This window comes from Sylvia atricapilla, chromosome Z (genome assembly GCF_009819655.1).
Source record: "Sylvia atricapilla isolate bSylAtr1 chromosome Z, bSylAtr1.pri, whole genome shotgun sequence".
Lineage (NCBI taxonomy): Eukaryota > Metazoa > Chordata > Aves > Passeriformes > Sylviidae > Sylvia > Sylvia atricapilla.
Genome location: NC_089174.1, coordinates 68,660,351 through 68,683,138, shown reverse-complemented (window position 1 = coordinate 68,683,138; position 22,788 = coordinate 68,660,351). Strand labels below are relative to the sequence as shown.

At 44.0% G+C, this 22,788-nt stretch overlaps 1 protein-coding gene across 2 annotated transcripts in view; it reads left to right on the top strand.

Annotated features, from left to right (window-relative positions):
• The window catches only part of PDZD2 (PDZ domain containing 2), a 136,255-nt gene that overhangs the window by 51,676 nt on the left and 61,791 nt on the right, over positions 1 to 22,788 (top strand). For both annotated transcript variants that reach the window (XM_066339623.1, XM_066339624.1), the window contains exon 2: positions 16,679 to 17,081. In XM_066339623.1, coding sequence (XP_066195720.1) covers positions 16,679 to 17,081 — 403 coding nt within the window. The remainder of the gene's footprint in view (positions 1 to 16,678; positions 17,082 to 22,788) is intronic.

The following is a 22,788-nucleotide window of genomic DNA, read 5'->3' as shown; positions in this document are numbered from 1 at the left end:
GTAAATAGACCTTAAAATATAATAAAGATTGGTGTGCTCTGTTCACAGTTCTGTTTCATATATATGCATCAAGGTCTTGATTTTTAGATAAAACCGAATAAACTGGATGAGATGACAAGCTTTTATGTGCAGCAAATGGGTTTTGTGACCCATTTTGGAGAAAGCTGGAAGTTTTATGCTGGCGACTGCTGGAGAATACTGGCCTCCTATCTGAAGAAGTGACTTAGGAAGTTACAGAAGAAAGATAAGTAGAATGTAAAGTAAGTTAAAAAATGAAAGTGAAATGGCACAAAATATATAAATAAGTTTGCTGTGATAGCTCTTTTCTTTATAGGAGTTCCTCTATTAGGTAAGTCAGATGACTGTTGCTTTGCTGAAGGCGAGTCTCTTTCGGTGGTAAATTGTCCTCAGTCCCTCCAAGGTTTAGATCTTTTTTTTTTATTTCTCAAATGGTGAGAGCAATCCCTCTTGCAAACTGATTTTTGCCTGTGGCAACTCCTCTAAGGCATTAACTTCAAGCATGGTCCAAAGCTAATTAAATCAAAGAGTATTGATCAAATAGTTGGCCTCGTGCTTTGGATTTGCGTTCTCCTTGCTTGAACAAGGAGCTGCCTTGAAACCTGACTCTTCCACTGATGTATTTAGAATTTCGGAGAGGATGAAGAGCTTCTATCCCTCTTCCCTTACAGTAAAGAACGAAAATGCTGGGAGGAGGATTGAGGATTTGGAGAGAAGAGCTAACCTCTAAACTAGGAGGTAGTATGGGATTTTCAGGGGCCAAGGGAATGTGGAGAGCTGACAGCATCTTCCTCTGCTGTAGGCCAGCATATTTCCATAGAGTCCTTGCCAAAAACTTCCCCAAAGTGAGGGACTTCCGTCATAGCTACTACAAGAAGGGCTTTGTGAGTACAGTGCTGCCTCTTGTCCACCCCCTTGCTTTCTGTGTCACAGGCAGCTTAGGCGAGCTCTGGTTTTGGGAACATGTAGTGCCTTACACGAAAAACGCAGTAACGGTGATTCTGCTTGGTCAAAAGAAACAGGAGTTTGCAAACAGCTTGATGAGAAGACAGAGCTAGTACTAGCTCAGTGCCTTCAAGGTAGTAAAGGGCTTTCTGTTTACTTACGTGGAGTATGTGTGTTTATGGATGAACAAGAAAAGAGGAAAAATCCAGTAAAATACATCAGATTTTAACCAAACTATTGGAGTTTGATAATAATTTTGATAACTGTAATGGTGACAATAATAATTTTGTTAGATTTAAAAATATCCTATAACTTCTATTAATATCTATATCATTATCCTTGGCATTTAATGCCAAATTTTATGTCCTGTAGTATTTTAGATTTAACATGTATTGTGTTAATCATCCAGACCCCAGACTTTGAGCTGGCACTTGAACTGCTGGTAACCAAATCAATTGCCCAGAGCACTGCAGAATTTTTGTATGGGTATGTGTTTCTGTATTTGATCATTGTGAGAGCACATATGCCAGACAAAGAAAAGTTGTTCATGGGAGACCAACTGCCACAATATTTCAGAGTAAAGGCTGAAGTAGCCTAATTTTAAGATTTTGCATATAAGAGATGAAACTGTTAATAGCATCTTGGCATCAAGATAGCACCAAAAAGGAAAAAAAAAAAAAAAAAAAAAAAAAAAAAAAAAAAAAAAGATATTCAACAGGTGCCCATCCTTTGGTTTTGGTATTTTCCTGGCTTTGTTTTTAATACCTCATTCCTAATGTATTAATGGGGATGGTGCCATTATTGTCATGGAAACAGGGCACAATGGCAATTAAAATGGATGTGGGTCTTTTGTTTCTGAGGGGCATGTGGTTGTGGAAGTGTCTCTTCTTGTGCTCAGTGGTAATTTGCTGAGATTATCTGATGTGTGCAACTTCCACGAGCACAGCCAATGGAGACCATGCGCTTCTCATCTGAGTAAACACCAGCAAATGAAACCCATAAATCGTCTGGCATTGAACACAAGAGCCTTGGGGACTTGATGATGGTGTTGGATATTTCCGTGTTCAAAGAAGCTGGTATTTTGCTGAATTGGTTTAATTTTGGCTGGTGGAGATGGGATGGACCCAAAACCTCCTTGCTGCAGAAGGTTGGTATTAAGTGAGAAGTCCGTGGTGTAGTTGTTGCTGTGCTGGCTGTCAGGGCTGAGGGCTCCTGTCCTGGCTGGCAGGAAGGAGAGTCTTGTGCCTCCCGATGAATGGGAACGTGTCTCTAGAAAAAGATACTGTCCTCTTCTTGGCAAAGTTTTTTGAAGGGCTGTGAAGGAGCAGCCATGACTCTGGGCTGTTACTGTGCTCCAGGAAGGAAATCTTGGTCTTGCAGGGCAGGTGGCAAAATGCCCACCGACTTTTGGGGAGAGGAGGGTTTGTCAGGGTTTTACTGCTAGAGGTGGGGGTGGATGAGGACAGAGGGCAGCCTTAGGGCTGCTGTAGGGTTGCAGTGGCTGGGGAGGATTGAAAATAGCACTGTATTGAAGTGCCCATGGCAGAGTTGCTTGGCATAGACATGTCCAGTCTCAGCTTTGCTGAGATGTGGGCTGTCTTAATGCCCTTCTGTGTTGCTAAAAGGGCAGAAATGTTCTGTGACAAGGATGTGACCCAGCCCCCTGGTTGTCCAACAAAGAAATTCTTGTTGCTAAACAAAAGGCTTTCTTAAGAAATATATACATGCCCAGAGTTTGAGTATGCTTTTCCCTGTGGGATGAGTCATTGCACTGGTTTTTAATAGAGCCCCTCTGGATTTATGTGGCTGCTACTCGGATTAAACTCTGATACGGTGCTTGAAATAAGATTCAGTAGTTGTTGTGCTCTGCTGCTGTCCTGACACTTGCAGAGAATTGCTGGTTAAAGTCTGCTTCTGGCTTTTTCTGTGCAGATAGCAGTTACCTAACACATTACGAGCATCCTCCTTTCAGGTGACACTGGCTGGCTGCACGTGTTGCTACTTGATGTTTTTTTAAAGCAAACATTGAATACCTGCTGGCTTGTTGGTTGTATTTCATTTAATTGAATTCAGTCTTATGTGAGAACATGCTGACAAGTTCAATCAATACAGTCAGTGAAAGTGTAGGAAGAGGAAGGGAAGGAAGTCAGCTATATGACATGTTACAAACTAATAACAAAGTTGTTGTGATGATCTGTAATGGTAATTTTTAGTTCCCCCTACCCCCTATCAGAACTTGCCTTTTTATTTCTCCTCCCCTTAGTTGCTGCCAGGTTCTTCCCTGAAATTCAGAGTTATGATTTGTCATGGAACCAGCAGTGTCAATTCCCTTTGGGGAGAGGAAGTGAGGTGGAAGAGCTGATGGAAGACTTGGGTGCTTTGGGTGGGGCAGCGAGCGGAGGAGGAGCAGGAGAGGAGGGGGGATTGGAGTTGTAGGGAGTGCCAGTGGTGCTGAGCCCTCGGATGCATCCCTGCTGGTCTCTGCTGTAAGTAAACCTGCATATAAAGCAGGTAAATGGAAGTGTGGAAAAGGGGAAATTTCTTTTCCTATGGTACTGTTGCCTTTGACTTTTTTTTTTTTTTTTTTTTTTTTTTTTTTTTTTTTTTTTTTTTTTTTAACAACAAAGGCCTATCTGCCAAGTAAATCCGCTGTTTAAAAAGTAGGGATGGGCAGGAACTCTTGGAATTAAAATCTGTGAGCCTTGCAGTCGGCTTCTCTGCCCTTTGTATATCTTGTGGGGGTTTGTAAACTTTGTTTTGCTTGACAGCCTATCTGCATCTATGAGGGAGGGTTTGCCTCTGGCTAGTGTGCCCTTTTCATTAAATTAAGCAATCTCCACTTTTTTGTCCTGTGAAAGTTGAACTGGAACAGCTGTACAGCTCATCTATAATACAGCAACTATTTTTTTTACCCTCTTTACTTTTTTTACTGCCACTTTTGTTTTTGTTTTCTTCGTCTTCTCTTGTGTGTCTGTCTTCCATCCCCTAGTGCTGTCACTGTTGAATATTCAAACTCTTGATCTGCACATGGGCTAAAAATCATTATTGCTTTGAACCTGCAGATGAATTAAGTGAATTCCCACATCCACCGCAGGAAAGGAAAATATTCAGTTTGATATATAATTTGGAGCCTATAGGAAAATGCATCTGATGAAGTTTGTGCTAATTCTATAGCTTCAGTACCAAAGCACCGGCTCTGTTATCATCAAGAGTATTGAGTGTAAGCTCTGTATTTTCATAGTAACTCAGTATGGCTAATTAGTTTGAAGGCTCTTTGAAGAAGCCGATGTATTGACTAAATAAGCTCTTATTTTTCAAAGCAACTAAAGGCATTCTTAATTTACAGAGCAGATAAAGGCAGTTGTAAAACTGCCTTTGGTTTGCATACTAGGAGCCAATGTGAAGCCTTAGTGTGCTTGGAGTCAAGCTTACTCCTGCGCCATCTGCCAGGGTTGGTGTCAGTGTGCTGCAAGGGAGGTTTCTGGGTCTTTGGCACAGTAGCACAGCATAAATGTGTGCCACTGGGCTGGATGTGCCCAGGAGGAGGATGTCACGTAATGACTGCCTCTGCATCATTGAAATCAGGGACAGTATTACCGGTCTGTTCCCTGTTTGCAGGCAGGTTGGATCCAATAATGAAGAACAGCTTTGGGTTTCTAACCAGATGACATGGCTAATCCTAAGGCATGTGTAAAGCAGCCATAGTTATTAGGAGATTTGTGGCTTTGAAAGTTAGGATTCCCTTAGTGCAGTTTGTTAATGGCAAGGATTTGCAGTGAGTGAATAATAGATGAAAGTCATCAAAAGGCTTACAGGGGATTTCTTGTGACGTGGTGCTGGTCTGTCTTATGCCAGAGCTGCTGATTTCTGTGTGGATTGTAAAATCTAAAAAAAGAAAACAAACAAAAAAAAGGAGAAAAGAAAAAAAGGAGGCAGTTATTCCTGTTTTGCATCACTTTGGATGATCAAGTTGATGGTGTGATGCATTGGGAAGTACAGCCACAGTGCAGAGTGCTGTATGCTTAATTCCCTTGGCTCTGGCTTTTCCATGGGCCAGCAATGCCCCAACAGCAAAAAAGGCCCTTCGTAGCCCCAGGGTCTGGCAGGTGGAGAGGAAGAGATGCCCCCGGCCATCTTCCCTTCTGCCCTGTGCAAGGTGAGCAGGGCTGGTGCTGCACCTTCTCACCATCTGGAACAGCTCTTTACTGGGCTCCCAGGAGTATTTCCACCTATAATGCCTCTGGTACCACAGCACCAAGCATTTCCTGGAGCTGCTGGGTGGCAACCCCGTTGGAATCTGCAGTTTTGGGTGATGCCTCTCCTATGGGACTGTCCACCCCCTGCTTAGGTAGGAGGGTGTCCCTGCTTGTGCCAGTGACTTCACTCAGCTGGGGTGGTGCACAGAAGTGCCTGCCCTTACCTGCTTCTGCAGTCATAGATTTGGCCCATGATAAATGTGGGCTGGCACATCTGCAGACACCTTTTGGATCAGACCCTACTCAGAAGGCAGGTCAGGGCTGCAGGCAGCTCCTCCTGAGTCCGTGAGGAGCACAGATCAATGAACAGCTCTCTCTGTTGTCATGGTTTGATGGAGGTGTGAGGCAGAAATAAGTTGGGCAGAAAAGCTGAGGGGTGGTATCCTGACATGGGATGAAGTGTGAGAGTTTTCTATCTCCATTTGTTTAATTAAAAAAAAAAAAAAAAAAAGGCATTTCACTCTGCAGTCATGTTCCAAGTTGAATTGCACCTGTGTTTTATTTGGCAGCATCTAATGAAGCTACAACTTGGGGCAAATCCTGATGAGTTTTGTCTGCAGAAGCAGCTGGGGAAGATTGATTTGATGCTGGGAAAAGCCTGTTGTGCGAATAGCTGCAGAAAGCAGAGTCCTATCCACCCTCCTGACTGTTGAAATAATCTTCATTTTCAGGGGTGTTGGTGAGAACTGTTGCAAGACAATTTCTGTGATTTTAGTCCCCATCATGGCCGGCCAGAGGGATGCTCAATTGTTTTGTAGCTGAAGAGTGGTTACAACAGTCTGAAAAATTTGTATTAAATCCAGAAACTCCACGTATGCAAAGCATTTGTTGGGAAGTTGAAGTCATCTGCAAGCTCTAATCCATGGGCCTTCTGAGGAGGGCATGCCTGTCTTGTTTGTGTTGCAAAACCAAATGAAAGTTGGGAAATGTTTATGGCTACTGCCATGTGTGTTCCTCAATTCTTCTCCCTTTTGGCTTTGTTCAAACTCACTGTGGTAAAAACAGAAAGTGAGAATGTAATTAGAAGCTGGTTTATGTGAGGGTCCGTGGAAAGAGGCAAATTCCCTACAGGCAGATAGGCACATGTATATCCGGCATAGTTAAATTCCTGCCTTGCAGGCTGTTTTGTTGCAGAGACCTGCTGTAGTTCCTAAATTTACTTGATTGAGCATTCGATTGTGAGGATGTGCAGTGTTGATGGAGGTGTCATCCTGGGGGCAGTTGTCACCTGAGCAGGTGTGACACCCGGGTCAGTGACAGCCTCAGCAACTTGGTAGATGCTGCTCTTTTGGTGGTGATCTGCTTCCGGCTGGGAATCCTGAATTCAAAGCAGTGCTCTTGCCTGGGCACAAGTAACCTCAGCCCTGTCACTGGGCAGCTCCCTGGGAAATGTTTGTTCTCACGGGGAATTGTAAAACTGAATTAGTGTCAGCACAGTTTGCTTGTTTTAGAGAGAGTGAGTCCTTTATTCCGGCCAAACGGCAGGAATATCAAAGATGCGTTTAGGCAGTGGGAGAGAGAAACAGTTTGGTGTGACTGACGGAAACTGTTGAGCAAGGGATGGTGCTTTGTGCAGGGTTATTATGGTTGGAAACTTGTCGCAGCACGCAGGGGAAGCACGGATCAGCAAGCCCATAGTCAGAGCTGAAAGCAGTTCATCCCCAGGATTTACTCTGTGTGCAGCCGGTTCCCACCACAGAGAGCAAAACAGCAATGTTAAATAGCTAGCTAAACCTCCTGTGCCTGCGGGCAGTGGCCCTCAAAAGGCAAAATTATTCTTTGCAAGAGTGGGTGCAAGTGAAAGGAGGTGCTGGTGGCCTGGTAGGGAGGGCTGACTGGGCAGCCTGTAAGCATCATGGTGGCAGGTGATAGAATCGCTGGGCGTGTTGAGAGGCTCACCACTGGTGGAAAAATTCACTCATTTTCCCCTCTTCCTTGGGTCTAGCTGTCTTGAAGTCACAAAAAGTAATGTATGTGGGGGTACATTTATATGAATTCAGGCTCTTTCCCACCTGTTAAGGTTTCTTGAAGTGTTGTCAGATCACACTTTCCAACTTTTCCCCTGCTCTGATGTAGGATTAGGTTTTCTATTTTGCTGTTAGTGAGCAGCTGAATTTCTCATCTCAAATACATGTTTCTGCCTTCGTGAGCTTTTGGTCAAATTGCATCCGGGGATGCTGAATGACAGACATTGCTCCCCCCAGAAAGGAGGAAGCAGTTGATTTAAGTAGCTACCATTTTCAGTATTAAGAAGAATCCTGGAAAATACTCAAAGCCAAACATTCAAAGTCTTCTGAAGGCGAGTAGCCCTTGCTGCTAGAATTGGCCCCCTCAAATAAATCTGAGAACTGTGAATTTGTTCCTTCCCTATCTGCCCCCCAGCAGTTGCAGGGTTATTTGAAGCCTGGCCTCTCTCTGTTAATAGGGTTCCTCTCAGGAGCTCAAGTGAGCCTGCAGTAGTGTTGGAAATAAGTCTCTTCTAACCCAGCATACTGCTTCCTGCTGTAAAATAGTCTTGATTAAATTTTCTGGGTCTCATTTTCACTGCTTGCAGGCATCCAGACCTTCACTTCTCAGTGGAAAGAGGTTCATTGGGAATTACAGCTAATGTTAAAACCTAAATAATGTGATTTGCCAGAACAGTGTTGCAGAGATTGTTATTGTGGTTTTGTTTCATATTTTTTTTTTATTTCTCTCCCATTTAAAGTACCATGGTAAAACTTTGCTGCTGGAATAAAAGATATTTCAGTGAGATGTGTTAGTTCTCTTACCCTTGGGGCATTTGTGATAATTTCTGCATGGAGAAAAATAGGCAGTGTTATTCCAGAGGGGTAATCTCACCTCCCAGAAACAGCCTTTACCTGTCACTAGCACTTCTCTGGGCTGCTGTAGCGGCACTGGCTGGGGATAGATTCAGACCCCATGGTCTTACAGCCCTCCCGCCAGTAAGCTTGGCATCGGGGGTTGTCAAAGTTACACATGGAAATTTTTGTGGCATCTTCTCTGGCAGCTCTGTCTGTGCAAAAATCCTGGATTACGGTAAAAAATATTGTCTGTGCTGAACTTTTCATTCAGTTTTGGGAAAAAAAACATCTCTTGCTGGTTAAATCTATTCCTGGCTGTCACTGCTTCCTGGTGTGATTTGAAACCGGGGGAAGAATTAGATAAAAAAATTGCTGGGAGGAAGAGGGAAGGATGTGAGCTGGATGCTTAGAAAGAGGTTGTTTTAGAGGGGTGATCCTAAAATAGCATGGAGGAAAGCAGGAAGCCCTGGAAATAGGGTGGTGAGGTGTAAACAGTGACAAGATTTGAGAATTCAGGGTGAAGTGGCAGGAGCATCACACTCTGGGGATACTTTGTACATGGGTCACATATGGATGGCTTTTGCCCCTCTTCCTTCTTCCTTCATGTGAGGTATGTGTGCTTTCCAGCTGGGTGGTTTATTCTGAGCACTGTTCTCAGGCACATGATGTGATTCTTGGGATTGTGTACTGTGCAGAACCAGGAGTTGCACTAGAGGATTCATGTTGGATTCTTTCCAACTCAGAAAGTTGGAAACTTCCAGCTCAGAGTGTTCTATGATTCTGCTCCATGTTTTGCAAATGAGAACTTGCTTGGCTTTCTGGTATGGAGTGAGTCTTACACCTTGGTAGGAACAAAATGCCATGCAGGAAGGAGTATGTCCACCTCTGGGCTTCCAGAGGAAGGGAGATTGGTGCCTTCTTTGGTAAAAGTGTAGAAGAGGTGTAAAATTCCACCTGCCTCTTTAGGTGCTCAGTGGAACATCAGTTGCACAGGGGGCCATTGGAAATTGGGAGTAGTTGCACAGGACAACTTTTGGAGCTTCCAGGATCTTGTATACTGAAGGAAGTCACCGTGGTGAGAGAGACTGTCTGAGCTGCAGTAACACAGCATGGGTCACTCAGTAAACACAGGTGATAATACCCATGTGAAACTTGATATCGTTTTGGCCTGTTACAGCCAAGGTTTTTTGTAATTTTTAAACTGATGACTAGCCACCTTAAATTGTTAAGTATATTGTAACTGGAAGTTAAATTCGTGAACATGGCTGTGTATCCAGCTAAATGTTTGCAGCAGAGCTGTGAATTAACAAATTGGAGCCAGGATGGTTTTTAGTTTAGCCCGTTTCTGTTTGTATACTCTGCCACTAGCTAAGGAGCAAAGAGAATTTGGTTACTTAACACTCATTAGTCTGTCTCTAGGACCCAAACCCAAAAAGCACCATGTTTTTCTGTCTACTGGGACTTGTAAATGCAGATGTGGGAGTTGTATGTTCCGTAAGATCAGGACCTCTGTAAAGCTTGAGTCCAAAACCTCTGCAGTCTGAATGCAACATCACTGCTCTGCCCTGCTAGCACAGCCATACATCAGCAAATCTCAAAGGATTTTATGATGCCTGCAGTTACAAAATCTGCTAGGTTTAGGATGTACATCAGAGCTTTTGGGATGCTCAGGTGTGGAGAATTTATAAAGCTCCTCAAGTCATCCTGTTCAGCTATTTGTTCTGGGAGCGGAGAGGGATCAGTGTGGCCATTCACATCCTTTGTAGATGTTCAGTATAATTTGGGGGTCCTTGCTCTGCTGGTTGCTCTCCCGAAGTCCTGGATATGCTTTTCAAGCATCTCAACAATGTACAGGGCAGAAGTGTGTGAATTTTGTGCTGTGCCAGCATAATTTAAATGATCCAGCCTGTCTTCTCTCCACACTTGTAGTGGGGACGTGATTCAGCTGGGCTTCCTTGTGTGTGGAGAGAGTGGCTGTCCTTTGGGTTTTAGAAACAGGAAGTGTGAGTGCCATGCACCGCAAGCCAGACGCTGGTCCTGTCTGCACGGTGTGTGCAACTCCCTTGCCCCATGCTGCGGCTGCACACATCTCTCAGCCCTGTGTAGATGCGGGCAGTTGGTGCGAGTGGAAGTGTGGTCCCCTGCCACTGCCATTCTTCTCCTGTCCCTGCCTCTGTGCTGCTGGGACCAGATGGCAGTGTTGGTGAGGTTTAAAATCCTCATCTTGAGGACTGAGTTTTTAAGAGTTTGCTGTGGCTGGGTTGTTTTCAAGCTGGATTGGTTCCCTTCTAAGGTTCATTTGTACTGTTGCTCATATGATTGTGCTGACACCTGAGCGGGCAGGATATGGGTGGGAGGAAAGCTGTTTGGTGTGGGCTGATCCCAGATGTAAAGTGATTGTGAAACTGCAATATTTAAATCCAGTGGCTCCATCGCCTGAGACCTTACAGCAACTCTGTGGGATGTCATGTTGTTGGCCCCATCTTTCCATGGAAAGACTTGCCTGGGGTGCTGTCAGGGATGTGGAGCATAAGGAGAGGAAAGGAATTCAGTCTTCCCAAATTCAAAGTCACATCATTGTGTTGATACTAGGTGGAGTGAAGTGTCTCACTAGACTTGGCCTTGGTCTTGTGTCACAATTCCATCTTTCAGAAAAAGCTGTAGACAGGCATGGGGTCCATGAAAGTACAGCAGCAATCCTCCCTCCGCTCCCTTTCCACCAATCCTGAGAGTTCAAGATCAGTGTCCAAGGAGGTCTTGCCCAAGGCCTCCTGCCAGCCTTACCAAATATACCTTGAAATGTAACTTCAAAAGCTGCTTTCTCTTCAAAATTTTGCTAAATCTAGTTGCATTCTTTGCTACAAATTTAAATGTGAAAAACATGCCATGGACAAAAACACTGGATTCAGAGTTCTGTTTTTCAGAAAGCTGCCGGTTTGGCTGTCATGAGAAGAATGCAGTGTGCCATAAAGAGCCATGGCCTCTGTGAGACTTAGAGGTGTTGCTGCTTAACCTTGGCCACAAGCTGAGGGTTGCTCATCTTGAAAAGGGGTATGGGAGCACCTTCTGTGTTCCCTGCACTGTTTGAATGCTCTCCCTGGGGTGTGATTAGTAGCTGAGCTCCATGACTGAGTTCTCCTTTGCCCTTTCTGTCTTTTCTCAAGTTTATTAAGGGAGGCAGAGAACATTGTGTCCCTTGTGTGTACCGCTGCCTGCAGAGCCTGGGGCAGGAAAGGGCTTGTTGGTGATTATTGGATCAAGCTCATTCCTGGTGTGCTTCAGCTCTGTGCTCAAGACTATGTTGAAGGAATAGCGAGCTTTACCAACACCATTGCTTTATGGCAATATAATTATGGCTGGTGAGCTTAATTCTCCAAGGAGGTGGATGAGACGACTGGTCATTAGGTGTCTTTGCAGCTCTCAGGAGGTGGAATCTCTTGAAAGCTTGTATGCAGCAAAGTTTGCCCTAGTCTTTGTCAGTCAATGTTCCCTTTTGCCTGCAGACATCAAGGCAGGCTTGACTCCTGGTTGAAGATGTGGCAATCTGTGAAAAATTCCCATTGGTGCTTGCCAAAATCAGTCCTTAGTGTGATGGATGTTCTTGTACAGTGACGGCTGTGAGGTGAAGGTTTCATCAGGATCCATCAGTGACTATCTGTTAGTCATTAATTTGCCATACCTGAAAAGCAAGTTAGCTCATTTGCAGGTGTCATGGAGAAATGTTAAGTTTATCGTTTAAAATCTCCCTTGGGGCTGGAGGTTTCTGTGAGGATCTTCACTGCCCTTCGTCTTTCCAGCCTGAAGAAGATTGAGTTTCAAGACATTTTACCATGCCAAAGTCCTTCAGAGAGGAGCATAAAAATTAGTGGTCTGTCTGTCCTGCAAAGGACATTATAAGCCCCAGTAGGGCTAGGCAGGGGCCCTAAAAGTGGTTGTCTCAGCTGAGGTTTCTGCTCTGTGTCTTGATGAGGTGCACAAGTGGGCTGGCTAGTGAGATGTCAGTGATGCTCTGTGCGTATCATTTCCAAAGCAGTTTCTGATCTGTCAGGATGAAGGTTTCTGGAGAAATGCTAAATAGTATTATTAGTGTAAAATAAACATACTTCAATATTTCTGACCCTAAAGTGGATCCAGATGCTTTACTACAGCTGCTGGATCTGCTTTGATTTTTCCATGGCTCAGTGTGGCTGTCTGTATTTGTTCAGGCGAGATAGGATGTGGCAGAAAGCTTGTCACAGCATGCTCTTGTCAAGTCAGTAAACCTTTATATTTATAGATGCACAGACTCAAATATTTATATATATATATATATGTAAAAAAAGGACAAAATTACTGTCCTAGTCTAAGACACTGTTTCCAAGTCTGACACTTCATGTATGGAAGAAGCTGGAATAAACTTAGTGAGTTTATCAGTTTTTATGATCATAGGAGATAGTTCAGCTGTGTAGGGAAAAAATGGGATTTGGCTGAATAGCTCAAAATAGTCTCCCAAGGAAGTGAACATATGTTTCTGCCTTTATAGCTGTGATACAAAAAGGGTATTAAATGTCCCTTGATACCAGCTACAGGTTGCATTTTCCAGTCTGTGCTTGAGCTTTGCAAGAGGTAACTTTCCAGCTCTGTTTCAAGTGCAAAACAATTTTCCTCTGGTTTTAAGGATTATTAACATTTTCCTGGTTTCTCCACTGCAGAGAAGAACAAGTCTTCCCCACTGCTTAAGGGTTATGTTTTATATGGGTTGGGGTTTTACCAGCACTTGTGCCAGGGTGAGATCAAAGCAGCAGGAGCAGCTGGGTGGTCCTACCTTCTGAGCACTCCAGTAGGAGAGGTTTCCAAGCCATATTTCAGTGATTTTTTTTTTAGATCCTGTTTATAGAGATGATGCTTCAGTGTCTGAGGGGACTCCCAGCTGTGCCAAGGAGACTGGACACTACCTTGCAAAGACTGGAAAATACAGAAAATGTGGATTTAGATAAGTCAAAGCTGAATTAGGGATGTTTTTTGTCCACACACGTTCTCCAACCAAGCTGAGTCTGTGTTCAAACGGAGTGACAATTGGGAGGTTGCAGCTGATTCCCTTGGCATATCTGAGCTGAGAGCTGCTGCATGTGCCCATCAGCTCTGATCCTGCTCTGCCTCAGACACTGTTGGTGTATTGATTGCTAAAATCTCTGCAAGTGCTCTACAGGGACCAATCTAAAAAAAAAAAAAAAAAAAAAAAAAAAAAAAAAAAAAAAAAACAAAAAACTTTTCTGCATGGCACAGATTAAACCCCTTGAGAAGGGAGATTTGAGCTCCTGTCTATCTTTTTGCAGTTTTCTGCTGTCCAGAGACTGTATAATTAAATTTTATTGAGTCTGTCCCACTACTCGCTTCTGGCACGGGATGGTTCTGGATTGATAGAAAACAATTTAAAATCTGAAGGTTCTCACTCATTTATTACAATCTTACTTGCTCTTTGTACAGTGTTGAGAACTTGCTATGCTCCCCTGGTGGGTTTTGTGCTTTTTCCTGAAATAGGAGAGAAATCGCAAAGGAAAAGGAAGCCAGCTAAGCTGGCATGTACTTAGCAGAAATTGCAGGTGGCTCAGGCTCCTTGGTTATCATGCCTATCTTGGAAGGGCAGTACAATAAAATGACCACAATTTCTTAGTATATTATTTTCAATTTGTCTCCTGTCTTATGGTATGAGCCTAGTGTTCTGTTGGTGCTGGTTGTCCTGGTCTTTGGTTTGAAACAAACTCTTGAGATAATGATGCCACTTACTGCATCACTGGTCCCAGCAGGACTTAGCCTGTCTGGAAATACCTGTCATGATCCACTGTATGCAGTGACTTGCTGCCGTACAAAGGTAATTGCTCACTGACCCAGAGAATACTTTTCTTTCTTCATGGAAACTTACTGTGTTTTTTGAACTGCTGAGAAGTACTCAAGAAGACATAAGCCTGTGAGTTACTACAGGCTGCATGCCTGGAACATGCAAGCCATCTCAACATATGGAATAAATCAGCACAGCTCTGCTGACTTCAGTGCAGCTGCATCTATAACCACTTGCTGTAGCCCTGCTCCAGACTGGAGGGATGATTGTGTATGAAGAGTGGATAGGAAAAAACCCTCCCTTATTTCTTAGAGCTTTACACTTTATGAACAGAATAAATCGGCCATGAGTGGAGGTGAAATAGTAAATTATTTTTGTCTCTCTAGAATTACTTTATTTGGACATACACTATGTTCCCTCTTGTTCCATATACTTCCTAAATCAAGTAGTTGATATGCATGCACTTGGTTACTGGCACTAAAAAATGTATCAGTAATTAGTTCAGAGATTGGTGTTTCAAAATGCCCTATATAAATGCACCTGCACAGAAACAAGTCAGGCAGAGTTGACCCTGTGTAAAGGCAGGGTGGGCAGCACCCACGTAAGCCACAAGACTATGGGAAGAGAAGCTGCTTTCCTGTTTCCATGTGCCAGGAGAAGCAGTGCTATCAGGCTTATGTGTGATGGATCAGAGTGCAGTGGTATTGCTGCAAGCAAAAGTAATGAATTTTAATCAACTTTACTGGCTGCCTTGAAATTTGAGTTGAAAGATAAATGTGAAAAACAGGCAGCCCATATTGTTTCTGGAACAGAACTGCCCCTTTTCAGTTGATTAAAAGAATTCTTCTTTTAACTTGATAATCAAAAGTACTTCCATGTTAGCTCAGGATTTTTTTTTCTGTGCTAACCCTTCAGACCCTGCCAGCTTCGTGTGTCTCCCAGAGCCAAGTGTCACCTTGTGGCCACCCAGACAGTTGACCTTTGCTGCAGAGATTTCTCAACTGGCGGGGCTTGTTGGCTGTCTGCCTTCAGCTGTTTGCAAAAAGATGGGTTTAGAGCTTTATTTAAATATTCTTTATGTCTGGGGTAGGGGAGGAAAAAAAGGATTGCCTGCTGAAAACTGAAAGGACTGTCCAGGGAGTTGGAGTTCAATTTGTATTCATTGGGAACTTTGGCACAGTAAGGATACTTGTCCTTCCCGTCTGTGGCTCCAGGGCTGCTTTTAAGGTTATTTAGTTGTGGTATTCCTTTGAACTTCAGTCTTCCTAATTAAATATAAGTTATCTGAATACTGATGTTGTCTATGGGGGATATCGAAACTTTTGGAAGAAGTGGAGTGAAAATACCAGCTATTGTCCCTGGACAGAAACACACACCCATCATATTCCTTACAGCCACTGCCAGGCTGGTCTGACTTACTTTGAGTAGTTGAGAGTGCTTTCCTCACTCCTTTGCTTCAGGGGTTATCAAAGCTGCTTTTCCTGTTTTGCCATCAAGTCATCTCTGTGCAGGATTAAGTTAGAGGGATTTATTTTATGGCCAAACAATTTTTAAGAAAGGGAAATGGAAAATTAGCCTACAAGCAGCAGGGGGGGAAAATACTTGGTGGCAGACTCCTGAGTGGTTCCTCCTCTCTCAAGCACAAGTGCTGTGCTATTTCCTCTTATAATCTGTGGTTCGAATCCACACCTAGTTTCTCATCTCCTCTAAAAGCTGTAGACTCAGCAACTGTTCCATAGTAGTGAAGAGTTCGTTTTGTTGCAAGTGCAGCAGAGGCTTTTTTGATGCTCTGGGAAACTCATGCTGCCTTCACTAGTGAAAAAGGCAGTATAGTTTTGGGGCCTAAATTAGTGTGAAAGGGCACATACAAACCTGCTACGTACAAATTCCAGCTTGTTTGTACTCTCAGTTGGTTACACCCTTGGCTCAGAACCCAAATATTTCAGGAATTTGGGTTGAGGTATATCCTTTCCTAAAAGAAGCATGAAGTTAGATTTCCCTTTTGTATCAGTAGGTGCAGTTTCTGTACGGTCACAGAGGCTTTGTTTGAAGCAGAAGTGTTAATTCCTCCAAGGCATATCCAGAGACTTTGGGAGGGGAGGTGATGCTTTGGTCTGGTGGGAGAACGTGGGGGCTGCTCCTTGCACAACTGAGATGACTTGGGCCGTGTTTTGATGGGAACATGCGTGCTATGAATGAAACCCACCTGATTTCCATGTCCATGTAAAGCAGCTGGGATGCCTTGTAGTGCTGTGCTTTTCTGTACTGGGGCCATTGTTGCTGTGCCTGCTTACCCTAGTGGCTTATACTTGTTTTCTCAGTGGCCGTAGCCCAGTGGCATATACATACACTGAAGCAGAAGATCAGTTTCACTAAGGAGGCTCATTTCAGATGCAGACACTCTATGGGCCACTGCACAAATGAATCCTGCCTTATTTTCAATTTCTTTTAGAAAAGATTTCTTTATTTTAATACTCTGTTGGAAACATTCTCTTCTCTGCTTTCCTTACTCCACTTCTGCATGTTGCTGCGCTGCATATTTGGAGGTCAGGGCATGTGAACTGGTGGCATTTACCAGCTGCCATGTTATGCTGTGGTGGGATCAGCCTGGGTGGCTAGTAGGGCTGTTAATTATTCTTGATATTTTCTTCTGATGCTGGGGAAAGAGAGTGATTGCCAATGCCTCGTGTTATCTTAACATGATTACATACACCAGGAATCAGCTGGCTGAGACAGTGCATGAACATCATGGGGCGCGGCGAGTTGGGCTGCCGGGGTGGGATGTGGGCCCTGCAGGGTGAGTGGTCGGTGATCCCCACGCTTCCCTTTTCTTGCAGTTACCTGGCTGAGCAGTGCTGGAATGGCGGCTTCGTCTACCTGATCATGTTGCGCCGCATCAAGCGCAAAGCCCCTCTGCCTCCCTCCAACGGCAACAACAGCAACAGCTGCGACCCCAAAGCCAAGCCCAGCCCCGAGCCTGGGGACAGGGCTGCTCAAAATGGGAAAAGGACCAGGAAGTTTGGGGTCATCACCAGGACGCCAGGCAGTAAGGACAGCAAGGAGAAGCTGGGCTCGGAGCACGGGAATGGGCACTGCACCCCGATGGAGGTGGAGGTTGCTCAGCCAGAGACGTCTGAAGCAGAGAGCAATGGGGAGGAGCAGCACCAGGGCACCGGGCCACTGTACCGGGGACGGCTGTCAGATGCTGGCATGCCAGACATTGGAGACCAGGCTACCCAGGTATGTTTGCTTTGGTTCTTCTGGAGAAGAAAGCAGCAAGTGTGCAAGCAAATTAGGTTGATTTCTCAAGCGGTTCTCTGGTTTCAATGCTCTGACCTTGGGCTGAGGCCTATAGGTGACAATACAAGCTGTCAGGGCACCCAGCTGTGGGATGGGGTTTAAAACAGGGGGCAGGGGGATTGGAGAGTTAAATAATAATTGTTGGAAACCTCTGTCATACCCATCTGTGATGGGGGGTAGATCCCTCTCTCTGTTGACCTGTCAGGGTTGGGCTCAAGATTTTTTGTTGAGACAGCTGATGACCCTGCAACACTGGAGCAGGAGGTGTCAGCAGAAGATGGTAATTTTGTCCTTTGGGGCTTCATGTTTGGCTCTGCCTGGACTTGATGTCACCTTACAGTTCATGTTAAGATTGGGATTGAAGCTTCCCTTTTTGATGCACCAGACCACGTTGCATGTATTCATGTTACGAAACTTAAATGGCCAGTGTCTGGGAACCACATGGAAGTAATTGTGGATTTTGCTCAGAGCTGATGAGATGGACAATTTGTTAATGTTTGGGACGACAGTGGGATTGGGGCTTTTGTTGCTTCTCTTGTCCTAATGGAGATCTTGGGGTTTGTTGCCTGTCTAGAATTGCAGCATTGCTGGATGGAGGAAAATAACCCAAGCCTTGATCATGTTTCAGTGTGCATCTATCACCAGAAGCACCGTCTGCCAATCTTTCCAGAGGCACTGATGGTATAAACAGATGAAGGCTGCTTTGTTGGGCTTGGGGCTGGCTGCAGCAGCTGGTTTTGGTTTTAAGACTTCAAAGCTGGTAACAAAGTACTGTGAGTGGACATCTCATCACTGAATTCTATTGCTAAAAGCAGAGGATTAAACGTGCCCTCTGAATTAGCGCTCCTCAGCACTACTCCAGGGTAGTGGTGATTGTGGTAGTGGTGATTGTGGTTGTAAAGTTACAGTAATTTAATTTAATTTAAAGTACTTCATAAGAGCTAAAAGCAACTAAAAAAACTGTCTGGTTTTTAAAGAAGCATAATTGCAAAAAATTGCTCTTCACATCAGTGCGACATGTTGGATTTTATGGTGCAACAGAAAGAGTAAGGTGTTTGTGTGTGTGTTCTTGCAAGCCTCATAACTGTAGTTATTCTGAAAGAAAACAGAGAGAAAAGCTTAAAAATAAATAAATTAATCATTTGGTATTTTGAAAGTTCTTGTCCATATAAAGGATTCTGGAATCTGCTCTGAAGATGTCTAATTAAACACATTATAAATGAAGTTGATTCAACTTTTTTGAAGTGGAAAGCCAAATATATATATAAAGAGTAACTCTTGATCTTGTGCTAGTGCTACCTTGATGTTTTGAATCTTTTTGGTCTGAGGAGTAAATGGTTAAATTCAGAACATTAATGTATATATCAGTGTGAGCAATAAATACATTTTTAATGCAAAGCACATACAGGATGGCTTTGTAAAATGTGAAAACATAGCTGAGGCACTGGAAAAATTCAAGAGCTATAATCTGTCCAGTTGTGGTGTAGTGTCATTTAGTAAAATTGCTTCTCTAGTTTTTGGGTATGTTTTTTTTTTTTTAAATTTCCTTCCCCCCTAATATTCTGCTTAGAAATATGACCTCTCTCTGTGTCAGTACTAATTACATTTTCCTGACATTTGAATGAGGAGAAATGTGAATAGCTGGAGCCTGAATAGCATGCCTAGCTCATCCTTTGCTTTTTAAAGTTCAGGGGGCCTTATAGAGTCCCATCACTTACAGCATCTGTGGGGTAGCTGCTATCAGAGTAATGAGTGGCTTAATTCAGTTTCTTAATAACTATTGAGTAGGGACAGTGAATAAAATTTTCAATTTTTTTTTTTTATTGTTAAAAAAAAAAAAAAAGGCAAGGAATACACTGCGAGAGCCTCAGATCTCTCTTCCATCTGCATTTTCAAAGCGTGACCTGACACTCAGGCATGTGAGATCCAGTCGTGTCAGGAGCCTTTTGAAAACAGCATCCAGGATGTCCTGTGAGAAGTTGTAGTCTTCTTCCAAGCTTCAAAGTGCTAGCCAAACCTCCTGTAGCCACAGGATGATTTATCTCCTGAGCAGGGACAGGATGCAATGGCAGGGTACCCCCTCCATGGGAAAGCAGTTCCATCCCCCCTGCCTGTCCCGTGCTCGCCATCTCCTCCACATGTTGACTAATGGAAAATCCAGGGCTGTCAGCCTGTGCCCTTAGGGAGCACTATATTTGCTTTCAGGGGGAGAACTAGCCTCTGGCAGACTACAGGTTAGCTGTAGGTGGATGGAACAGCTTTGAGAAGCTGCTCAGGGACCAGCATGGATGTGGGAGGACCTCGCTGGTGCTCTCCACTGATCTTTTCTCCACCCCAGGAGGAAGACTGGAGCTTTACTGAAACTGAAATGTGGAGTCCAGGAAAATTCCTTTTTTTTTTTTTTTTTTTTTTTTTTTTTCCCTTTCTGTAGGAAGTTAGTTTGAAGTTGTTGTAACTAAAATAGGGGAGAAGAGGTTGGGTTGAGCTGCATGTCTTCAGCCACTGCTGTGCTGATCCCAGTGGCCAGCTCAAGGGCACTGCCTAGGGGTTGTTGTGCTGGGAGAGCTTTTGAGGCCTCTACACACCGTTTTCACTGCCTTTTGCTTTCAGGGCACTTCTCCCACAAGCATGGGGTTGTTCTGCCATTTTCTCTCCCATGTTCCCTGTGCATACTGCTCATAACAGCAATGCAGGATCGTGAAATGACAGTCAAGATGAGTACTGTTTATTGAGTGAACCTGCCAGGAGATTCCTGTGTTACTGGTTTGTGCGTGTATGCCAGTCCCCTTCTTCAGGCTTGCTTTCATCTCTCTGATCTCGATCTGTCTCTCCTTGCATTTGGCATTGCTATCACTGTATATAAACAAATCTGCTAGGCTGTCTGCTGGTATGTAACCCTCAGTAAATATTGTACCTGTCAATTAGCAGGCAGCATTTAATGTTTACAGGTGGTTAAGTTATGCTGCAATATTTTTAGGGTGAACCTAAATGACTTTTAAAAATGTGGGGATTCAAAGCAGCAAAGCTGTGTATCTGCCTGACAGGAAGATCTCTAAGATCTGGAAAGCAGACCTGACCTTCAAGAGGACCCAGGCTGGCAACAGTGGGAGTCAAGGGCAATGATTTAAGATTAGGCAGTCTCTGAGCTGGAGTAATGACCCATCACATCCTGTGAAGACTGGGGAGCCTAAAGACAGATATCAAAGTTTAATTCTTTTATTCAGTGGCCTGAGACAGGTAGTTTTGCAGGGTAATTATACAGGCACAGATGGAAGAGGAATATGGGAAGGGCCTCCTGGAGTCCACTAAAAATTATAAAGAAAACTGTGAGCCCTCCTCACAATATACCAGTCCTGTGGTTTCACTGTGTTGACTGGTAGGACAGAATCCCTCAGTTTTGTTCTCAGTTTCTCTGTCCTGGTCTTTTTGGAAGATTTGGAACTTGCCTCTGTGGTTGTTCAGCCCCTAAGGAGTGCCCAGAGATGGCCAGCCTGCATGGGCAGAGATCAGAAGCAGGACTGAGGTTTGCAAAGACCAGATGAGGAGTATGAAGGGCTGGAGTCTGCTTGTCAGAGGGAGCTGAAACTGATGCAGGCTTGGCTGGCATGACAAGAAGTTTGGCTTTCAGGTTTGGCCAGGTTTGGCTTTCACTGATGAAACCAGAGGAACCTTGGACAAAGATGACCTGTACCAGTGGCTGAGACTAGTCACAGTGGCTTCCCCCGGCCCCAGCAGCATGCTCTGAAAGCCCTCAAAACCCCAGCTGTAAAAAAGCAAAAACAAGACACCCCCAGAATGCCCTTGAATTCTCTTATTTCTTTGTAAGCATCCAAATTATTAAGGTCTTGAAATCCAGATCTAAATTGTCAGTGACTGGTGGAAACTGTGTAAAGGACATAGGGCAGAGTGAAAATGCTCTGACAGTTAAGGGAGGCAGGTGAGAGGGGATGGGGCTGTGCATTTCAGTAGTTCTCCAGTGGCGAAGATACATGGCACTGGAGGAGTTCTGGGTGTCCTGGGTGGTGGTGGGGTTGTGGTGGGATACTTTTCCGGAATGGAAACATCAGCAGCGTCTGGTGGTTCTGCAAACTGTGTATGATGCTTTTCTGAAGTCAGTGTACCATCTGTTAATAGAAGGAAAGAAAGAGGAAGGCAGCCTCCTAGACATTTTTGGGCAGGTTTAGGTTATAGCAGTGCTTCAGGATCTTGGCTCCATGCTGTTAATCCTGTTGCTCTGGTCTCAGCCCCCAGAGCAGTGTGCCTACGAACTGGCTTTGCTCTTATAGCCCAACTGAGCCCAGCTTACATGGGCTCACAACCCTCTCCAGACACGTGAGCCTGCACACAAGTGCACACAGACGTGTCCGTATGTAGAGAGCCAGCCAGGACTTGCTTTTATACTGCATGGTACGTTTATTTTATCAGCAGCTCTCTTCATTCGTCGGGCCCATTATTGCTTTCTTCCTGACATGGCTCATCTCAGGTGGAGATGAATGCTTTTGAATTGCATTTTACTTTGCAGTTAGAGAAGGCTGACAGTCTTTCTACAGCAGTATTTGCCAATTAGCATTGGTAAACACCAATAGTACTTTGACTTTTGGCTAGTGGAAAATGTTCCTTATCTTGCCAAGCAGAAGAGGAAGGCTAATAGCACATTACAGGAATCAAAACATGAGGCTTGAGATAATGTAATGGCTTTAAGAATTTTGCTATTTTGTTAAATTTCACAGGAAAAAAAGTTCTCACCCTTTTGCTGTACCAAAATGTAAAACTTGCTGTGCAGTGAAGCAACTGAAGCTAAGGTGCTTTACATCAATTTTTTTTGGGCAACCTAAGCAGTAATTACTGTTTTATCAAGGCTTTTATGGGATTCTTATGATGCATGGTTTAGACATAAATAACACTGGGTTTAGGTGTTAGTGTAGATACTTCTAGTCATGTAAAGGCCTTCCTCAGATTCTGATTCAGTTCTTAATGTCTTTTTATCTGTTGTGTTTTCTTCCAGTCTTCATTAACATGGATCCTGGGGTTATCTACTGTCTTGAAGTTTTAATGTGCACTGTGATAAGCATGTCTTCCCTCTTTATTGCCTGTTTTGGGTTGTAAACTCTCTTAGGGACAAAGGCTGCCTTTTAATTGTAGCTGTACAGCACTGACAGAACTTGGCCTTGCTTTTGCTTGGGGTTTTAGGAGGTGCTTTGATGTAACTAGCAGTGAAATAACAGTTAATATTTTTTGCTGCCAGTTATGTTCCACCTTGCCATAAAACAACAATCGTCACATTTTTCTGGGGTTAAGTTGCTTGCTGCCAAATTTTTTCAACTGACAAGATTCTGCCTGCCTTTTCTTGTGATTTAAGTGATAGCTGCAGCTGTGGTGCTGTAGACTCTGAGTAGCAAGCTGTCCTTTTATCTTGTTTTTGTACTTAATTTTCGAAAGAGCCTTGGATGTAGAGATAGTTGGGAAGTTACAGTGTGTTGGTTTTACTGTGTCACCTTGAAATGAGGTCTTCATTCTTGAAAATGAGCTGTCCCCAAAGGCAGCACAGGAATGTTCAAGGTTCTGTTGCAGGAGGTCTCAGCCATACTCAGCTATCATAAACCACAGGTGAAAGCACACCTATGAAAGCATTTCCCACCTACACAGA